Genomic DNA, 22,036 nt, shown 5'->3' with positions numbered 1-22,036 from the left:
AAGTGCTCTGTTCTCACCACTTCTTGAAATAAAGATTCATAATAGTTAAACCCCTCGACTTGGCTCCCAGTTTGTTAAGGCACAGACCTCAGTCCTGCCTTGTGTACAGTAGGTCTCAGCTAGCCCACATATCCTTGGAAAATCTGGGAAATTTCAAAGTGTAAGCTCCTGAGAAGACGGGGAAAAAGAATGTCCTGGGAAAGCTATGGAGAAAAGGCGTTCTCAACTAAAATGTTGGAAAGTTTGGATGTTTATATTAAATCCATCCATCCTTCCATTTTCTAACCTCTGCAGGGTTATGTAGGAGCCAGAACCTATCCTAACAAGCAATGGGCACAAGGCAGGGTAGAGCCTGGACAGGTGACTAGTCCATCGTAGGGAGATTATATCAAATCAGGAAAGTCAGAAAGACTGGTCTGAGGGGCAGAGGAGCCGACAGAAATGTCTGTGGTGTTGGCTTGAACGAACTTAATTTAGCTGCTGTCCAAAGTTGTTGTGTCAGAGTTTAACGTCTAATCATCTCTTGTGTTTTGCTTCCCTGGGTGGATTGTGACTAACTCTGGAAGTAAGAAGCTTAGAGTTCATTACTTCCACTTTTCAAACCTTTATTTGACTTGGTTGTAGCGATTGGCAGTGGCAGTGTGTGTGAGGCAGCTGTCACCTTTAATTTATTTATTTTTCTCCTGTGCAGTTGCCAGGTGACATTGTAAAAGCAGTACAAATATAAATCTATGCAATATGTGTTTGTTATGTATAATGTGACATGTGGGATCTATGACTCAGACATTTTCTGAGTATTACCTTAAAGTGAAACATACAGTACAATAGTTACAAATGGGGAGTTATGAAAATGGTGAATTTCAGGAATTGACTGGAGTCAATAAGTAAAGTAATTATTCATAAACCCCGACTTGTAAGTGATTTCTGCAGAATACACCCAAGCATTATAAATGGTTAATTATAATATAATTAGAGGCATGTGAATTCTTTATTCTCTGGCACAACTTTGGTGAAAAGGGTAATATTCCAGATACACTTGTTTAAACAAATGTTTATTATCAAGGACAAGACAAACACTACACTACACACAACAAAACATACACACATAAATATATGTTGTATATGTAACTTGTAAATATATAACACACAAGTTACTTACAAAATTTACAAACAAGGCGTTTCAGAGGCCTTACTTCCCAATCACCCAGAAAACCTCAGACTGCTACTAATAATAATTATAATTGCTTACACTTACATAGTGGTTTTCTGGACACTCTACTCAAAGAGCTTTACAGGTAATGGGGACTCGCCTCCACCACCACCAATGTGCAGCATCCACCTGGATGAAGCTATGGCAGCTATAGTGCGCCAGTACACTCACTGCACATCAGCTCTCAGTGGGGAGGAGAACAGAGAAATGAAGCCAATTCATAGATGGGGATTATTAGGAGGCCATGATTGGTAAGGGCCAATGGGAAATTTGGCCAGGATGCTGGGGTTACATCCCTACTCTTTTAGAGAAACACCCTGGGATGTTTAATTACCACAGATAGTCAGGACCTTGGTTTTACATCTCATCCGAAGGACGGCACCTGTTTACAGTATAGTGTCCCCGTCACTATACTGGGGCATTAGGACCCACATAGGCTGCAGGATGAACTCCCCCTGCTGGCCCCACTAACACCTCTTCCAGCAGCAACCTTTGCTTTCCCAGGAGGTCTCCCATCCAGGTACTGACCAGGCTCACACCTGTTGAACTTCAGTGGGTTGCCAGTTGGGAGTTGCAGGGGGATATGGCTGCAAAGCATTGAACTCTTAAATAATGTCCACAGAGGACACAATAAGAGATAAGCTGCCTTCTTAATAAATGCAACTCAACCTTCAGTTAAATCTCTTTCTCTGCAAATCCAGATGCCACAAAATAAATGGGAGCCTATCTCCCTATTCTAAAAATGCACCAACAAGCAGAAAAAGATGTTTCTAACTGAGGTATCTTTGACCCAGGAGACCCACGTTCCCTAAAAACACAGAATAGCAAGCACTCTAGCAGGGATAAAATACTGAGCTCCAATCAGGTATTGTTTGGATGATCATGAAGTAGGGGCTCTCACCTGGCGCAAGCTTCATGTTCCAACTTCTCCTGACTCCTCTCTTTTCTGGTCTGACCTTCCTTCCTGTCCTTTTCCTCGCCTCTTGTCCTTCTTCTCTCTTCCCTCTCTGTGGTCTTAATATGATCTTATATGGTGTGTATCTGGACTGCTCCCTGACAATCATCTACCTACAACTTAATTAAGTAGCTACGCCAAGGTAAACTTCTCAGCAAACATCCCCTCTGTTTTCATGCTGGAAGCATTTACACTGCCAGGAGTCGCACACTTTATCTAAACTCTTAGAGACACTTCCTAATCACATATAACTGTAATAATATCAAATAATAATAATTTGGGATTTGGTTCTATTTCATAAAGGTCCAGATCTGTGGGTAATATCACATCAGCTGCAATTTATGTTTAATTTATTTGTTGGAAGAATCTATTTGTTTAATCTAGCTGTGATTCATAAACTTACATTGACTGTAGACATATAGACTTACATGGCATAAAATACAGTCAATTAACTGAAGTCAATTACCATTGGTTGATGATGGAACATGTTAATTGTAAAATCTAATAACTGTAGGTAAGATAATTAGAAGACTTCCACTTGTACAGTAATTCTCTTCACATCTCTCAGAGGATCTCCTGGCCTTCCTCCTTTGTGCTTCTTGACGGAGGAGATGAAATTAGTATAGCATAGTAATTAGCATCCCTGCCTCACAGCTTTTGGGTCTTGGGTTCCCAGACTTCCAGACTGGGTTGCCTTCTGTGTAGAGTGTGTACAGTATGTTTTCCCTGTTTGTGTGTGTTTTCTGCAGGTGCTCTAGTTTCCTCTCAAAGACAAGCAGGTTATGTTGATTGGCCAGCACTGATCATGTGATGGCAGATAATAAGTGACGTCGGCTAAAAGGACTCCTCTTTATTAACTCCTTTCTAATGTTTTAAGTTGCAAGCGAATATTTCACCATACATATTTTTTTTACACTAGACCTGAATGTCTATAGCCTACGTTGATCTACAAGCTTTCAAAAAAGGCAAAAGGTGTTTGTTTTTCCTGACAATCAAAAAAGTGGTGAAGTCTGGCTGATCAAGATGGTAAGTTAATGCAGAATGCAAACAATAAAAGTGGAGTTCTAGGTGCTAGACTCCTAGTCTGAATAATTCCCCTGAAGGATCATTCCATTGTCACTCTCATTGTTTAAAAAATATCTATTACCCATAAGACTTGTGTGGCATGACCCAGAAATTCTTGCCAAGGGGCTGTGGAAAATAACAAGACCTATTGCCTCTGTGATCAGACAACATTCCTGTTAGAGCCTCATGATCTGAAGAGCCAGACTTAATGCAGGAGTACAGCAAATTGGCTCATGGAAATCCAATTGACGTGGAACCAGTGAGTCAAGAATAGACTTTTCCCATCAGGACTGATGTCAATACTCAGGCTAGACGATCTGAGGATTACAATCCTCAAGACTCCAGTAGTCCGGGTGTATTAATCCTCACTCTTAGTGCACCACAAATACCTTCACCACCATAGGTTTTAAAGTGAGATTTGGAACCACAAAAGTGTACAAAGGGCAGATATGCAATGAAACCTGAACCAGACCTCAAAGGGTTTCTTAATACTTGGAAGCTATTGTACACTCACTTACCAAAATGTGCAGAATAAGCAAAAAGTTAATTCCATTTTGAAAAGCAAAAAGAGCAAACAATGTTTTGTATGTTGAGCCTTTTTAGAAGTTCAAGTTGACATGTTTTTTTGTGTTTTTCCTTTCTACTTTTCAGCATGGGATTGGGATTTCAGCATGGGATTCAGCATAGATTTTCAGCATTTTCATGTTTTTCCTTTGCAGCCAACAGACACTGATTAAGCTCTCCAGAGTCAGGAATCCTAGTTAGTAATGTGTTGGGCCTCTGTGAGCAACACTAAGAGCTTCACCAGGACAGGATGTGTTTTCCACAAAGTAAAAGTACAAGTACTGCTTTGAAGCCACTGTGGAAATAAAAGAACTGCTCAGTGACTGTCTGCATCAGTGACCACATGCTCCCCATTTGTAACTGCTCTCCTTTGTGGTTGTCATTTTGACAATATTTTGCTATATCTATGTTAAGACTTTGTAATTAATGACTTCTGAAGAATAATAAAAATCTAAAAACCTGAAATAAAGAGGAATTTAGTTATTCAAAACATTGATTTTGTAAAAAAAAGTATTACCAATTAAATGGAAATTCCTAGAGAGTAGAGAAATTCCTACACCGATTTTGTAAGCTCCCAGCCCACCTTAAAAGCGAGGCGCTGACGTTCATCCGGGCTCCGCATCTGATTTCCGTATCGTGCGAGTCCGGGACCTGGAAGCGCCTGGTCCCGGTCCGCCGGTTCCGACCCAGTCCATGTTTTTAATTCCTTGTTGGATAGATCACCTGGCTATGGACTTAATCTTGTGTTTTTGGATTCCCTCTCTGGCTTACTTTTGGATTGTTTGCTTCGGCCACACCTCCCCCGTGCACCAGCGCACTTTGGACACGCCCCCCTGTTTTCATCCCCGTATTCCTGCATGATCTTTTTCCTAGTGTTTCCTCATGATTATGGATTGTGTCGTCCGCATAGGGTCCGGAAAGAACTGTTCGTTACAGTATAATTGTGATATGTGCTTGAAGTTTATGTCCAGAAACATAGCCTGTCTTTGGGTTACTTTTAAGAAGAACTGGTGTTTTATAAGTGCGAATTAAACTTTCAGGACAATAAGATATGAGATAAGATGTTTGTAAAAATCATCAATCATCATCATGTAATAATCATCAATCACTGCCTGTTAGAACAGCTTAATAATATTGTGCAATGATTGTTTCTTGCATTTACTGTGATATACCACTGTAAAGACAGAGTAAAGAGCTGGAAATTATAGTAAAATCCTGGAAAATACTTAAAGAGGTGTGATAAAGCTGTCTGTGGGATCCTTTGTCACAGCATCATGAATGGATGGTTTAGAGTTTACATGGGAAACCTGAAAATACCTTACAAATATACCACAGTAACTGATTATTAGGTATATCAGGCAGCAGGCACATAGGGTTGTGGCCCCTTGAGAGAGTGTAATTAGCTTTGCACTTTCCTGCCTCTTATAGCACAGCATTTTCCTAAAAGAACATCACAGTCTTGGCTTTTATAAATAAAACATTCTTTATTTACAGTCAAACATACAGTACAAAATGCTGTCCAGTCAACATACAGTAATCTGCACTGAAGCTCCCTTTTTAAACCAGGTTTCAGTGTTGGTCTAAACCGATACAGCATTAATTCAACAAATCCTAGACATTCAAGCAGGATTACCTTTTTGTCCAGAAAGTGGAAAAGGAAAATGTATTGCAAGCATATATATAACGTTTACAGCAGCTTTTGCTTATTGTTCTTGCTTATGTGTTTCTGTCTCAGTGATTAAAAGCACAAAGTTTTTTCTGAATTGCCTAAAAATGTGCTAAATCCAGATAAGAATGTACAATCTTCACATCCATTCACTGCAGCATAGTGAGAATTTAGCACTGCCTGAATAGGACACTGTGTTTCCCAGACAATGGAAAACCCATCAGTAGCCAAAACCAGTGAGCGCTGGTATCATTGGCTGTCTCTAGTCTCCTCTTTTATTGATGTTATCTAATTGTATTTTCATGAAACCCACCCAAAATGTTCTCATAATTCTGACCAAGTTTTCCTGGACATCTAGAAGGATGTTCCTTTCAGGAGTATGGTTTTGAATAAAAGCAACATGGTTTGTTAGGTTCTGAGTTGGGTCACAGGCTAGGAAATGTTTAATAATGCACAAATGATGAGAACAAACCAAGACTGAAAGCATGATGTTAGAAATGGGCTTTGAAAGCAAACTTGAGCTGACTGAGAAGACTTCAAGCTGTATGGACTGCAGAGACTGTTTCACAAAACAAAAAGGCCACGTGTATGTCAGGACAGGGGTGTGAAACTTTTGGGGGGTTTCACAACCTCCCCCTTCCCTATCCCAAGTTCATTACATTCGTTAAATGAATTCTGTCTGCGGGTCATAGGGATTGTACCAAAATGAGTTTAGAGATGAGGGGATGCAACTGAAATTCTGACAGGAAGACATTATGAGTGTCATTATAGTGCTTATTCAGCAGTTTAAGCACAGATTTAGCAGTATAGCAGCATTGATTGCTGAATCAGACATCCCTGCTCCTCTGGTGTTTTGAAGGAGATCCTTTGGTAGAGAGAAAAAAAATCTCACTGAAAAGGTTTACATACAGTAAAGTGGCAACAAGTCACGAAGCATGCAAAGACAAACAAAATGTGGAGAGAAAAATCTGACAGCCCATCACACAACTCGGATTTCTAAGAACACTACCATCGGAGAGAGACAGAGAGGAAAAACAACCACATCAAAGCATCTCTGTTTCAGACAGAAACTTCCGGTGTTGTCAGAAGATTGGCTATCAGTTGTAACTAGTAGTCAGGACTACTGGCTTCGCTTTCCAACTCTAACACTGTCCTTACTGAGTACTTGGTCTGTCTTGCTTTTCAGTAGTTCAGTTAGGTCCCAAAGAATATGATAAAGGGAAGAAATTTAGAGAGCAGAGAGTGGTCTTGTCCCAGCTGTCGCACTAAGCCCTAAGTCCTACTCCACTGAAGTGGGGATTTAAAGTTCATGATCAATCGAGGGTGTAGCATTATAAAAGTGTTGGTTACACAGCTCAGAGTAAAAATGTTTTCCTGTTGTTGATGCTTGTTTTCCAGTGGCTAAGTGCATGCCGGCAGATATTTTTCTAAAATAATTTTTCCTTCTCCGCTTGGAGTTTGATTACATTAAATTTGGTCTTGTCTAAACCTGCACAGAAGTAGTGACAGATCGTGTTCATTCATATTGAGCAGGCTTGACTCAAAACAGGTGAAGTTATCTAGGAAAAACTTTGCAATACCGCTGTTTATTCACAGCTTTGTACCACTAAACACAGTACATTTCATCTTGTCTGTCCCAGTATAAAAATGACAATACAGTACGAGCAACATAATGCGTTCATTCACGTCAATTTAAAGTAAACTAAATAAGGTAAACTTTGCAATACCTCAGAGCTTTATAGTATTAAATACTTCGTCATTCCGAGTACAAAATACCCCTCAGGCAAATGAGTATTCGTTGGTCGAAATGGGGAAATGAAATAAAAGCTTTATGTCAAAACTTCGTACCTAGAATACATACAAGTATCAATCTAAATTAGTCCAATGAAATTCTGTTTTTACATAACATATTATACGTTTTAAAACTGAAAAAAAGTTAAATCTACTGCCACGTGAATATTTTATTCTCCTTGGCAACATCTCTTCGCTATAGAACTTGAATCTGCGAAGAATTAGCAGTAATTCCCTTCAGCGAAGTCCTTTCCTTCAGTAACACGCACATGAAGGGCATAAAACCGCAAGTGTGCATATTGGGAAACGGCCTATAAAGTGAAATTTAGAGAGTATTTTGCGTGATTCAACTAGCAGAGGGAATAGGATGTGAGGACGAGTCTGCCCAAACACCCCTCCTAAATATTGTGAGGAAAGAGATAGGGAGCTGCTGCAAAAGTGTGGATGGGGTGATAAAGAGATAAGTGAAGACCCGGGTGCGAGACTTACAGTATATGTGTAGGAGAGCAGACGTTATGAGATTAGGATTTGTTATAAACACCATTTGCAGCATCGAGAGCTCCCTAAGCATCAGAGTGTGTTTGATGTAGGTTGGATTAATAGTTTAAAACATTTAAATCCTAATTTGTGCTGGAGAGAGATATACGTGGTGATCAATGAATGAAATCTGGACAAAATGATTTTTTTAAATTTGGAACAAAAAGGCTCCCTCAGGCCTTGATAAGGAGGTATCCCTTCACAGAGCTGGGAGTGCAGAGGCATTAACTTAGTGCGCTCAGATGTTACAAGCCTGTGAGTCAAGTTTTAAGAGCCTTGTAATCCTGTAATGAGCTGTTGAGTGCTTTCCTTCACTGAGAACAGTGTGGGCAGTAACTGCTCTCATCCAATCTCCTAAGACCTTAAGAACATCAAGAAAAAAGCACTTTGACCCATTGTTTCTTACATAAGAATGAATTACAGCCTAGGAAGATACTCCTAAAGCATTCCAGCTTAATAGTGTCAGCGGACTATAAGGTTTGCAACAATGGTGTCTGCTGGTGACAATGATGCCCAGTTTGTTGGCTTGCATTCTAGAATGTTTGATGCATGTAGGGATTGTGCAGCAGCCCAGTCCAGTGGAAAAAGGTTTTTTTCAATTTGGTGCTAAGAGATGCATGAACTAGGTTGTCCCCCCATGTCTGTCACTCCTCTCTCGTAACTCCGTTTCACATCACAGGAATTCCCAATACAGGGACAGGAGGATACCACACAAAGACATAGCTCATATCAACTAGAAAACCTTTCGAGCCTGTACGGAGGCAGGCTCTTCTACACAGAACGCCTCCATCAGAGCAGAGTAGTGCAGCCGAAACCTCTTTTTACAAAAAGGGGAAACGGAAAAAAGAGTGGAAGATCGTAAGGTTTAGGAGTGATGGCTGAGAGGTCTCTGAATCGCGGGAGAGTTCCTGTTTCGGAGCGCCTGCGCCACGCTAGAACAGGGCGCTCTTCCTGCGCTGCTCGCTGATCCAGCAGCCGGGATTGACGTCCATCTGCAGCATCTTCATCACCCACTTGTCCCTCCGCGCCCCGTCGATGAACTCATCCAGAGACAGCTGGCCTGCGGAGACCCAGGGCCCTGTTTACACCTCGAGGGGCTGGGCAGCCACATGTTGCAAACTCTCCCTGCCTCGCAGGAACAGCGAGGAAATGTGGGTGGAAATGCTAACTGTCCCACTTTATTTTACGCTGCTGGCAATGTTTTTAACAACCAGGCCTGTTCTGTTCAAGATGTATTTAATTACTTATTAATTTTGATACTAATTTTGACCATTTCTGTTGCATCAGTAAGATCATTTATTGCTCCTCATTAAACATGTACAATTAAAGATAATATTATTATATTAATACTATATAATATACTTTAACAATTCACATACAGGGCATTTACTTTAATAATTTGCACAATCTTTTAGGTTATTCTTTTTAAAATGTATATGTGTAGGCTAAATAGAGCAAGTGCTGGCCTGGAAGAGTGAGGAGGGAGGAGGAATCTCCTTTAAGGACATATTTGGTGCAGAATGAAAGCAGCTTCACAGCTCTTCAACCAAAAGCTTTTCCTTTCATGTAAGAGAAACTAGATCTTGCTGTGTTTCCATCAGGATGATGCAAAACCACACAACTCTACAGAGCCACAACTTTGAGAAAATTGTGTTTACTGCTCAGCAACACCTTGGCAAAGAACTTGGGCAATTTTTTCATTCCTATAAGCCAATCCAGGAGTTCCGTGTTTCCAGTATAACAATGAGAGAAATAAAGTGCCAGGATTACAATGGCAACTGAAAACAATCTTGCAGTTTTGTTATGGTCAGCCTTTTCTCATGACCTATGGGACCAACTCACTAGAGACATGGGTGACAACTGCAAGAGGCCAGCTTTTGCTGATCATCTGTAGCTGCACAGGAAGCGTGGAGGAACCTCGCAGGTATGATGTCTGCCAGGACTGCATTAATGTTAATGTGCTGGGGGGGCGGGGGGGGGTCATACTGTATATGATACCAACTTTATAATGTCTTTCACTGAAACCATTTTGGGATGGACTGATCCGTACTTTTGTTCACTAATTTTTCAGGATTTTGTTTGATATCTATGATTAAAACATCTGATTGAATCATTTTGACCTGAGTGTTGGGTTAATTTAGTTATTTAGCTATTCAGGCGACATATAGAAGTGCCTGTAATCAGCAGGCATAATCAGTTGACTGGGAATAACAACACCAAGAATTAAGTGTACTGGAAGGATTATGGAGTGTTTAGTGAAAATTTGGCTTGACCCATTTGGCTGAGGGTAAGGAGGCTGGGACCCCCATGCAGAGTGAGGAGTGACCAAAGGGCAGCTGCAGAGGTGGAGACGGTGTGGAGGTGGAATGCAAAAAGATGTATACGAGGGTGGGAAACTGATTCCCTATTTGTAGTGGTATAGTAGAGGAAATGATGTCAGGAGTGATTGCTAATTACTGACAGCCGAGTCTGTGGTTGTTGGTTGTTTTATGGTTGTTGTCATCCCTCCTGATTTGTCGTTACAAGTTCCATAAAATGCTTACCATCCCCATTCTCATCGACCAGCTGGAATATCCTGTCCACAACTTGATCTGGAGTGAGGAGGTGACATGTCTCGTCTGTGTCCCCATGGCATGCCTTCTTCAGCCGGTATATAGACTGAAAAACAACATAAACCTTCACAGTACAAGACATAACATACTTTAACAGCATAGTGCTTTAGAGTTTGAAATGTGTAGTTCGTAATGGATTACTACATTATCTTGTAACATTTGTGACTTGGAATATATTGTTGTCTGACAACAACAAAGGCTTTGTCCTTTAAGCAAATAAAATCATAAAAACATTTCATGAAAAGAATATACTGTATGTGCATGACATCAGATTTCCAAGCTTCATATGTACTATTATGTTTTTAAAGGATGCAAAACATAGCGGCGCAGTTTGAGAAGTTTGGAAAAATATTATTCCAATGGCTCTCTGGTGAGTATAGTCTATTTCCTCAAAAATTAATTCTTTTCTGCTTTAAGGAAAATAATGAATAACCTTCTGTGTTAGTATATAACGTTTAAGATGACATATCAGAAAAAGGACATAATGAGATTCTTCAGAGGTCTGCTCAGTTTATGTAACAAATCTTTCACCTCCATAGAGTTACAACAGGTGGCCTGGTTGTTTCTTAAACAGCAAGGAGGAAAACAAACAGAGGTCTAAATAAACTCTATATTTCATGTCTTTAGGCTAGACTTTTTAAATAGCTTATACTCCTCATAATTATCTCCTTGGGAAATTTTAAAAATCATAATGTCTTGATAACTGAAAGTATATTTCAGAAAGCTCCAAATTATTTTATTATTTTCATAATGTTTCCTCAAAAACTACACACAAAGTCTGAAGAAATCATGTGTCTTCTTCAGGTGCCCCCTGTCTATTTCTGTCCCTGCTTAGTGCGCTAATACAGACCCAGCCTAGCTTGGGTGACTGCCTGCTGGTTAAGAAACAAGGGCATGAATGCCAGGGTGGAAGAACATGCTAATGGACTTTTTGTCAGGTTGGCAGACAGTGCAAGGAGTAAAGAGAGAGAACACAACACCTCACAGATATCTGATCTCTTCAGAAATGGACCTTTGGCTTTTGGCCTTTGGAAGGACAGACACTAGATGCCTCATCCCCAGATGTTGTGACTCATTGATGCAGCTTTTACAGAGACACTGAGATTTCAGTTTTTACCATCATCCTGAGCTCTCTTTGCCGCTAAGTCTTTAGCTCTCAATTGGTTTACCTGCTTAAGGTGACCTTGTAGCACTATCTGGAGCAATACAGCTATTGAGCTGAGGCTGAAACGGTCTTGTTACTTGTGAGAAAATACCTAAAAACACTTAATTAGCACTATACCCCTAAGAACCACCCTTCCCTCCCCTTGGAAACAGTGTTAATTTAGTTTAATACATTCATGTAGAGGAACTGTTCAAGAGCTCTGATATCGGGAGTGCTTTGAGTAAGGACTATGGTCTCCAATGGTAACGTCCTTCTGTAATGGCTGTTTGTTTCTAGAATTCTTCCAGTAGGGATTAAGGCTGACAAACACTGTTACATCTTTGAAAACATCTCTGTATAAACAGGGGGTTTGCACAGTGATGGTTAGGACCCTGGACTGTGATGGGAAAATAATGTGTCCCCACTGTGTGCCAGCTGCTATACCCTTCAGAGGGGTATGCCCAGCTTGCTCCAGAAGTGGATATCATTATTACTGGGTATTATTTGGGTAAGCCAGAAACGAGCCAGGGACATACCCAAAGGGAATCAGGAACTCTAAATTTACCTAATGCTACAGAAACCAGGACAGACTGGTTGGACAGATTAGCCCTGAGGCTTGAGCATGGACTTCACAATTTCTTTCTTACTGCAGCACACTCCACCAGACAGCCCAATCAAGGAAGTTATTCAGGGGAGGTACCCCGGTTGCACACAGTGTGTTAATGCTCATGCTGTGAACTGGCTTTCTCAAAGCCTTTAGGAGAATTCTTTGCACTGTTGTTTTTTTTTTTGAAGAGTCTGAATATTTCCGCTCACCTCCACGATTTCGAGGAGCTCGGTCTTGTCAATGCAGCCGTTCCCGTCTTTGTCGTACATTTTAAAGGTCCATTTCAGTTTGTGCTCCAGCTTGCCTCGCAGAACCAAGTTTAATGCCGCCACATATTCCAGGAAGTCAATCGTGTTGTCCTGGTCAGTAAAGAAGAAATGAACAAATGGAGCATGAGCACCCAGACTGAAGTCCTAAGATGGTTACAGCATATCAAAAGGGGGGTTTAATTACATTTATTTTTAAAAAAAAAAGACTCCCAGCAGCTCTCGATCCACTACCTCCACTTACAGAATATTTATTGTATGATTGCAGGTTCAAGCACTGGTCTCCTGAATCCAAAACCAGATTATTCACTAAATTGTTCATGAAATGTGTGGGGGTTGTTGAGCAGTAGCATGGTGGTCAACGCTGCTGACTCTCAGCTCTCGGGTCCCGGATTTCGTTATGGGCTGGGCTGTTTGGACTTTCCGTGCGGAGTTTGTACATTCTTGCACATTGCAGGTACTCGGGTGTCCAGCCGCCTCCTAGAGACGTGCTGGGAGTTTCATTTGGCATCGCTAAGTTGCCCATTCTAATCCATAACGTTTTTCTAACTACTTCCAATTTGGGGTTAAGGGGGAGCAGGAGTCTATCCCAGCAAGTAACTGGCACAAGGCAGGGTTCATCCTGGACAGGATTCCAGTCCCTAGCAGGACACACACAGACACACACACAACTAGGGCCAGTTTTCTCAGAAACCAGTTATCCTGCCAGTATGTTTTTGGACTGTGGGAGCAAACCTCTGTGCCACTATGAAGCCCTAAACAGTGATCAATCCTTGCAAAAGATGTTCATTTTTTTTGTCCATGAACTCAGTTAAAACACAGGGGATCAAGGCTTGTTGCAACTTTATGTTAAAGTTATGCTGCCTCTACAAGGAAATAAAATGTTGCTACTTTTCTGGTCAGATGACAAAGTTTAGATTTTATCTTGTGCACATATAGACAACCACTTGCCAGGAGATTACACTACACTAGAAGTAAAATGTTTTATGTCTGATTTCCAAGTAATTCTTATATTAAACTGGATGATTAAAATGTCCCAAAGACACAAAGACACTGTCCCAAAGTCTGTTCCACTTGTCTGCTTTTAAATAAGTGAAAGCACCCAGACCGTTGTCAGAGAGTTTTCTGATTAGTTACGAGTGACTTATGCAGTTTCCTAGAATATCCAAATGGAATAAATTGGGAACAAAATATTAAGTCATGATAGCACTGAGCACTGGGACCTTGGATGGCACATTGTTGGTTAGAGCTTCTGTTCAGTTGTCTTTGTTTCATTATATGGATTCTGTTTACGCTCCTTTACAGTTCAAAGGAATTTTATCATATTTAAAAAAAATAAATCTTACCTATTATTAAGTACAATAAATGAAATATTTGCATAGTCAAGCAGTACTTATTTTTTAAATAAACTCCATCAATGCCCAGCTACCTTCTCAACACATTTTTATACAATCATCAGTAATATATACAGTCATATATAAGCTATTTAATTTTTAATACAAAATAATCACGCAAACATGCATTTTATGAGTGATATAATCATCAGTGCTATAATGCATAATATCCCTACGAATTGAATTACTCTCCATGAAAGAACAGCAGAGGGGTCAAGTGGTTTATGTGAAGGAATGGCCACTGTTTCTTACCCCATTCTTGTCGAAAGCCCGGAACATGTTCTCGATGTATTCTGATGCTTCCTGGTTGTCTGTCACCCCAAAGAATCCCTTGAACTCGTGCATGAAGAGCGTGCCGCTGGGGCATTCCACCACAAACTTCTTGTACCACTCCTGCAGCTCCGCCACGTCGATCTCCACCTTGTCGTTCTCTTCGCTCAGCTGCTGTCCCATGGTCCCGAAACTGTGTCTCTGTGTCTCAGGCCCTTACCTGCTCTCTGCTGTCTTCTGTTCCCTGTCTGTACGCAATCAGCTACTCCTCACTTGACATTGTTTCCCCCACAGGACTGACGGGCAAAGGAAAAGAGAATCTGCCTCTTTGTTTTCACCTCCTAGAATACGGGGTTTTATTTGAAGTTTTGATGGTTGTTTGATTTTGTTTTTTTAAGTCAATAATATGTGGTGGCGGTTTTATTTTGCTTTATTTGTGAGGAGGGCGGAAGACAAGCAACTGAACTGGAGTGTCCTGCCTCCAGCTCTAGAATGCTTGCACTGCGGCCAGCCCCTTGCATCGGTTTTGTCTAAGATCGCTGCAGGGATTTGAAGCGTCAGCTCCTGTCACAGTCAATTAGCAGGCAGTACGTTCATTAGGAAATTCCCTCTAATGCATCACAGAGACCTTTGCATAGAAGACTTGCCCTTTCAGCCCTATTCCTGGTGTCTTCTAATGCCAAACCAAATAGATCACTGGGATTGATGGCACTAAAGAGTCCTTTGCCCTCCTCTGCTGTGACAGTGTTTTAATTTGACTTGTCTACTTAGTCTTTGCTCTTTCTTTGTTCCTGGAAGTCTGCGCATCACCGAGTGAGACACAATGGCCTACACCACAAATTTGTTCTGATTGGGTCTCTGAGCTTAACGGTATGACCAATGCATTTAATACACCCGCTAGTGCAGCAGAAACAGAGCAACAGAAGATTCAGAGGTGCAGGGACACATGACTTCCAAGAATGAGATGCAAGTGGTGTTACAGGAGAAGGTAGGGTGCTACGGAGAAAGGCTGCTGCAGTGAGTTGCGTCATGTGATCAGAAAAAAACAACATCTAAGGAACAGCATTAGGATCTCCTCCCTTTGGTGAAATGTTCAACAGAAAACTCAGAACCAGTTTATTTCCTGGGGGCCACAGTTTCATTGTGTAGAGTTGAAACTCTCAAGATTACAGTATCACCATCACTAGTCACACTTTTATGCTTCACTCTGGTGGACAGGGAGTCATTACACCTCAGTGAACTGGTAGAACTGAGAGCAAAGATCTGAAATCTGTTGAGAATTCTGAGAGAAAAGAATAACCACAGGTCTGCCTTGAGGTCAGAATGGCTAGACCAGGATGGGCAGTCACAAGAATTATACTGTTCAACTTCAAGATTTGTTAAACATTAAGGGTTATAAGCAAACTGTTTTGACTTTGAAATACCATATCTTACATCTTGTCTGTTGGTCAGACTACAAGGAGGTTCAGCGTTCAGGTTCCATCCTGGATCCAAAAGTTGCTACCTTAACCATTGGGCCAGTTTGCTATTAATCTTCTCAAAAGCTGATCTCACCTGAAAACAGTTTCAAACATGGTGAAATAACATGTAATTAATCTGTCATAATTCATTCTGTGACTTCCTTAATATTTAGTTGTTTGGGCAATATACGCTGCTCTGTTTCTGCTAAAATATTTCCAGAGGGGAATTTTTCATAGCTTCTGCACTTGCTGTCAGGCTGCTAAGTGAGAAAGCTCATGTTTTTCATGAGTCTGCCTGTTGGTCAGAGTATGCGCACCATGGTTTACTTTTGCAGCAGTCACCATCAGTTTATCTTTCACTATGAAAATACAGGCTATATCATAGTATAAGTGTGGTGGATTTAAGTAAGCATTTTCCTCAAAGATAAAATATTTCACATTGCATTACTTTTTGGGAAACATTGTGCTTTTCATAAAAAATGTCAATGGAAAACAGCCAGTGAAAGACATCAAAATAAATCAGATGATCAATTTCTTGATTTATTTGTTTATTTAACCAATTGAGGGTTAAATTTATTGATTACATTTGCTGATTTATTTATTCAACCAATTCTTGTTCTTTTACAGTAATGACATGGATGTCCACCTGAATGAAACTAAACATGTAAAACAGGAACAGACATGAGTTGTAATCAGAATGATTGGCATCAACAGCACATCATGCTAAAAGCCAGTGATGGACTGTTAAAAAAGCACAGAGAAGCCAGTCAGTGAAGCTATATCACTAAAATAATTTTTTAAGCACAATACATGTTAGTGAATTCTGTGTAGAACTCCAGGACAGTAAATAGAGGCACCTGCAACCTTCTCTTTGTATCCCAAATCCGCTGAATCATATAGTTATAATCCTTCTCAGTCTTTAATCTCCCGGTGGATTTCTATATATAGTTGGATTTAATTTTAAATAATGTCAGCTTAAACCCAGAGGAGAAAGCATGTGTGGCAAACACACAGGTGATATGAGACAGGCAAACACTGTAGACCTGGTGTTGTTGTGCTTGTTGCTTATGGACAAACAGCGGAGGCTTACAGCCATTACTCACAAGCTCTGTTTATTCAAAGGCTTTTTGTTTGGCTAAACAAAAGCAGCCCAAAGCAGACGTTTTCTCACTGGAATTTCAAGAACACATTTCTAGGATATTGACATGATTCACCAAGCTTAAAAGCAAACAAGATACTGCCATGAGTGACTTGTATCATCCAGATTTGGATGGGTGAGGCTTTTGAACTTAAATATCACAAATATGGAGCTTTCTGTTAGGCTCAGGCCAAGCGCCTTTGACCCAGACATCACTGCTGTGAGTCGAGGCTAAGCCATTGGCCAGCTGTGAGCATTGTTTCCCCAAGTGTCTGTGCACAAGTGGCAGGGGGAGCTAGGTGTCTCTGGCCTAGTCTGAAGTGGAACGCTTTGTTCTTCAGGGCATCTTGTCAAACTGGCAAACTGGCTTCATTTTCGCAAATAGCAAGTAGGTAATCTTCATCAGTCAGTCTAAAGGATAATACTGTTTAAATGTGGTTAAACTGCTGTGCCCAAAACATGTGACTGAAAAAGAAAATGAAGGATTGCATCCAAAGTTTACAAGATTAAAAAGATTCAGTCATATATGTGCGTTCTAGTTTTGTGGCTTTCATGATACTGAAAGCTTGGACTTTACTCTCCATCATCAAATATAAAATCTATTCAAATAAATCACGAAGAACATTTCATGACAGAGGCCTCTGTTTCCTTGGTGAAACAACAATAAGTGCCCCACACTGTTCATAGTGAAATACAAAACCATTCTTAAAACATTGAATGTAAAGTGCAGCAGCTGCAGAACCTGAATTAAGGCACACCAGTGCTAGGAAACCAAGAGAAAAAAACAAAAGATCTTTTGAAAAATGTTATCCTTTGTTTTAAAGAGAAATTCCAGACTTAAAGTGCCAGTTAGTGTTATATCTCATAACAGCTGAAGCCGATAGACCGTAACTGGGTCTTTGTACCAGAGAAGAGTTTGGGCACAAGGGAAATACCCAAAGCAGGGAGTAAGAAAAAAGTGTCTCAAAAGAGAAAAAAAATATTTCCTCTTTACCACACTGGAAGATCTATTCAAAACATCTCAAGAAATAATTTGGCAGTTATGAATGGATTAGACATATAATAGTTTACACACATAAAAGTTTATAATAGACACATTAAGAAAATAATAGTTTCATAATAAGACCTGGGATAAAACTTTGTTGTATTTCATAGCTAAAAGTGCTCCCAAACTTGAACACAACAGTAAAAGTTCAATGACTGTGCCTCTCTGTGTTCTATTGGTGGTTTCCTAGTTCATCATACAATATGTCGTATTCCCAGAAGATATCTTTCACGTGCAAGACTGAAACACAACCTGCACAGAAGTCCGTGGATTTTTCTTATGATGTACAGCGCAGGGTTTAGAGGACTGAAGTGTCTAAAATAAGATTCTGTTAAAGAAAAGAATGCCTTTGTGGCATTTGCAAGGTTAAATTAATTGAAAAATAATTTGCCTCAGGATGTTTCTGAGAAAGTCATTCTTCAGCTCTGAAGAAAGGCATGCAATCAGTGCAGTGTACTTGTCTGTTTTACAGGTTATATAGCCAACCATTTGTTGGAATAAAATACTGGTGTGGGCAGCAATGACTTGAAGCCTTATAAGGACGCACATGAGGAAATCCAGGGCCTGGAGTATATACTTTCATCCTGGATGGGACTGCCAGTCTATCTTATGGCTGTCTTACATCTATTCTATATACCGTGGTACATACATATACAGTAGAACAATAATTTAAGACACTTGCAAACCACAAATCAGTTTTACTTTGAGGGGGGGTTCCAGGTGTTGCCGAGGACAGAAATACCCAGAGGCTTGAATTGCACATCAAACCCTGATGAACTGAAACACAAGGCCGGCATAAGAACATAAAAACATACAAACATAAGAAAGATCATATATAAAAGAAGGCCATTTGGCCCATCCAACCTTTTTTATTTTACTTTAGTAGCTAATTGATTCCAGGATCTCACCTAGCTGTTTCTTGAAAGTAGTTGGGGTATTGCCCTCAATAACATGACTGGGAAGCTTGTCCCATACTGCCACAACACTTTGGGTAAAGTGTTCCTGATCTCAGTTTTAAATGTACTTTCACGTAGATGCGAGAAGAACTCAGTCAGGATGTGGCTAAACTGTACTGATGGGTCCCATTCTGAGTGAATGTAAACTCCTGACTTTTCCTAGACAATTAGATGTATTGCAGAGGCGAGATCCATCCTTTTTGCTTTGTAACAATCTGAGTATCCATTCCACATAGCACTGAACAGGCTGTTTTGCCTGGCTAATTAGCCATCCATTTATCACAAAAAGCTGCTTATTCCTGGTAAGGACAGTGAGTCCTGAAGACTCTCCCAGAAGCATAGGGCACAAGCAGAGACTGTCCCCTGCATAAGGTGCCAGTCTATCGCTGGGCACTCAGACATACTGTACAAACACACAGGGAGAATTTAGAAAAAGCTTTGGTAGGTGGCTGGAAGCTGTAGTGCCCTGCAACAGTTTCCCCAGAAACATGTGGAATACATCGAAACTCCACACATGGAAGGTATCCCGGTCCAGAACAGAACCCAGGACCCAAGAGCTGTAAGGCAGCAGAACTAATGACCACCTCACAGTGTGTCACCCGCCAACTAATTATAATCCTAAATAACTATGACTTTGTCACAGAGCATGTGATCAGGCTATAAAAAGCCAACCTGTACTTTTGGCTGGGGAGGATTTTGCCTGTAAGGTGATCAGGTTAGAAACGCTTAGAAGAGAGCACTTACGGTAATGCAGGTGTGATTGACAGGATGAAATCATCTCTAAGAAATAGATGATGAGAGGTTGTGTGTGATGGTCTGCAATGCTGGGGTTTTTAAAACATTACAGGCCATCTGAAAAACCAGAGGCCCTTAGCAGAAGGAGCTTGCAGAAAGAGCAACATAATCAGGAAACAAAAGCCAAAACTGAAGTTTTATTGCATGCACATATCAGTTAGTATTCTCTCATGATCTCATGGCACCATCCCACTCCAGAAAGAGTAAGCATAACGCAATTGATAAATAACAGTAAGTTAATAAACAATAACATCTAATGAATGGCAAGGAAGGGATTTTTAAAAGCTTGCCCCTAACCATCACTCCTGCTGCATGTCAGAATTAGATGTGACACATTTTGTAAGCGCACAATTCACCTGCTTGTTGTGATGAACTGCAAAACGTGCATATTGCTCTCATTGAGAAGGCATGGCAATGTGCCGCTGTCCAGTGATGTTCTAGATCAGTGATTCCGTCCTGCTTCAGGAGAACTACAGTCCACCCTGTTTTATGGTTAATGTATTACCATCAATGACTAAAGACCTGGAAACCCACCAAGTATATTAATAACTTCTCAAAGCAAATCACCAAGATTCCAGGGTGGAATGAGAGCTAGAAGACCCTCCATGGTCCACTCTGTGCTCCAAACAGTGGGTGCCTACCTCTGTTCTTCTGCAGATTGACACTGATTGCTGACAACAATGATGAGCCGATTAATTCTCTTAGCCCAGAAGTGTCAGGTCTCATTTGTGATATATTGGAGTTGCAGCACTGAGAGATTTTCCTTTCCTTTTCTTGCTTTTACCAAAATAACAAATTAAAACAATGATAAATCTAGCCCAATGTAATGTAACAAGAAATAGAGCAGCATGCAGAAGATCTCTCAGTGTCTCATACTCATGAAGTGTCAGGTCTCATTTGTTATATATTGGAGTTGCAGCATGTGCAGCTTCAATGTACCTATATCAGCAGTACTATATCATCAAGCTTGTCATACAGATGCCCTTTGACTCACCTCTGTGTTTTCCGGCTTTTTAAAAAAATAAATCCAGTGGTTGTATTGAATCAACACACGAGTGAGAAAGTGATTCAACTGAACTGCCAGAAAACCTTATATCTTGTATGGCTTTCTCCATCAAACTCACAAAATGTTTCACGTGAACTACTCTTCACTTGTTATCAGCATAACAAGAACTACTGTCTGCACAAAACCACCCTAAAGTGAGATTTATGTATGCAACTCCATCATTTTATTTCAATAACTCAAATGTTGAACAGCTGTGCGCAAAAAAAGTTTCTAGAAAGTCTTTGAATGATTAGTATTTATTTAATGTCCCTATAATGAGTGCAGTGGCTGGAAGAGTTGTACAAGGGTCATGGAGAAGCGGGTCAAGGGTCAGGGGTGAACTGGATACAGGTGAAGTGCATCATTCAGAGGCCAGCTCCACACTTTCTTTTCCGTATATTAATAGCTTTCAGGAGACTGTATGTCCCTGAAAATGAAGATGTATGGACCTGTATTGATACCAACATTGTAAATGGGAGTTATAACTTGAACTGAGTTTGAATGTTTTCTATTACAGCTCCACAGGTGAGGATGCTGTATATGTGCAAGCAGACCTTTACTTCTTATCTCTGCATTTTACAAATCTCTTTGTGACCTAGTTTTTACTCTGCCACCTCTCTAAACAAGGCTGTATCATCTGACCAAAAACATCTTGCGTCATCGGGAAATTGCTGCAGGCCTTTTTTGTTTGTAACAGGGAATATGAGAAGGTACCAGATATACTGATCACAGGATCATTACAATCTCAGACACTGTACTCAGAAAAAAAAAACTTTTTTCCAAGGAGTTAGAGAGAAACAATGTTTTCATAACAAGGATCACAAGGATTTATTTAATCATTTCAGTACACCAAACAGTGTTTGGTGCAATTTACCAGGTGAAAACACACAAAAAAGAGGAAAATAAAATTTAAAGAAAACATTAAACAGAAAAAAAGAAACAAATAAAAAAGTGGTAAAGGGAGAAAAGGAGGGCACTAATTAAAAGCCTGACAAAAAAGATATGTCTTGAGCCTAGGGAGTCCATGAAGTGTTTCAGAATTGGGGTTTTGTGGTCATGGAGCCTTGAATGCGCTAGAAGTCGAGCAGTTGAGTTTTGAACCAATTGGAGTTTGTTTAGGGAGGGAGCAGGGAGAGATCACCGTAAAGACTATTACAGTAATCAATCCGAGATGTGATGAGGGCATTAATCCGGGTTTCTTCATTACCCATCCTTCGGCACGTAAGAGCCTGATGGCACAAAGCACTAAAAACATATATTAATCAAACAAACTGATACCTGTAATTGTGAAACACAAATCCAGTGTTCCCTGCTTTCAGGTCTATAAATACACGGCTGGAATAGAAAATTCAATCCCAGTACCAGGAGACATTTAAGGCACCAATTCTTTTTCTTAAAAGGCATTATTTGGCATTCAGAACGGTTAGGTCCTAATAAAGGTTGGTTATTAATATTGTTTATACATTTATACAGATGAAGAGAACGATGAACTAAATAGACAAAGACAAACAGCACA

General features: G+C 40.3%; 1 protein-coding gene across 2 annotated transcripts; it reads right to left on the bottom strand.

Moving 5' to 3' along the window:
- Window positions 1–7,557: 7,557 nt before the first annotated feature.
- On the bottom strand, window positions 7,558–14,446 carry LOC148830921 (guanylyl cyclase-activating protein 2). 2 transcript variants are annotated; one of them, XM_088921218.1, is made up of 4 exons: window positions 14,064–14,446; window positions 12,361–12,510; window positions 10,332–10,464; window positions 7,558–8,848 (listed from the first exon to the last, which is right to left on the bottom strand). In XM_088921218.1, exons 1-4 carry the CDS (start codon window positions 14,262–14,264, stop codon window positions 8,721–8,723), a joined length of 612 nt encoding a protein of 203 aa, XP_088777344.1. In that variant the 5' UTR covers window positions 14,265–14,446; the 3' UTR covers window positions 7,558–8,720. The 2 variants fall into 2 exon arrangements, with proteins under 2 accessions (XP_088777344.1, XP_088777345.1); XM_088921219.1 differs by having other exon boundaries at window positions 10,332–10,446.
- Between the last annotated feature and the right edge of the window lie 7,590 nt (window positions 14,447–22,036).

Source organism: Atractosteus spatula, chromosome 7, assembly GCF_055471065.1.
Source record: "Atractosteus spatula isolate fAtrSpa1 chromosome 7, fAtrSpa1.hap1, whole genome shotgun sequence".
NCBI lineage: Eukaryota > Metazoa > Chordata > Actinopteri > Semionotiformes > Lepisosteidae > Atractosteus > Atractosteus spatula.
The sequence above is the reverse complement of the archived record's forward strand: the minus strand, read 5'-3'. Positions and strand labels throughout refer to the sequence as shown.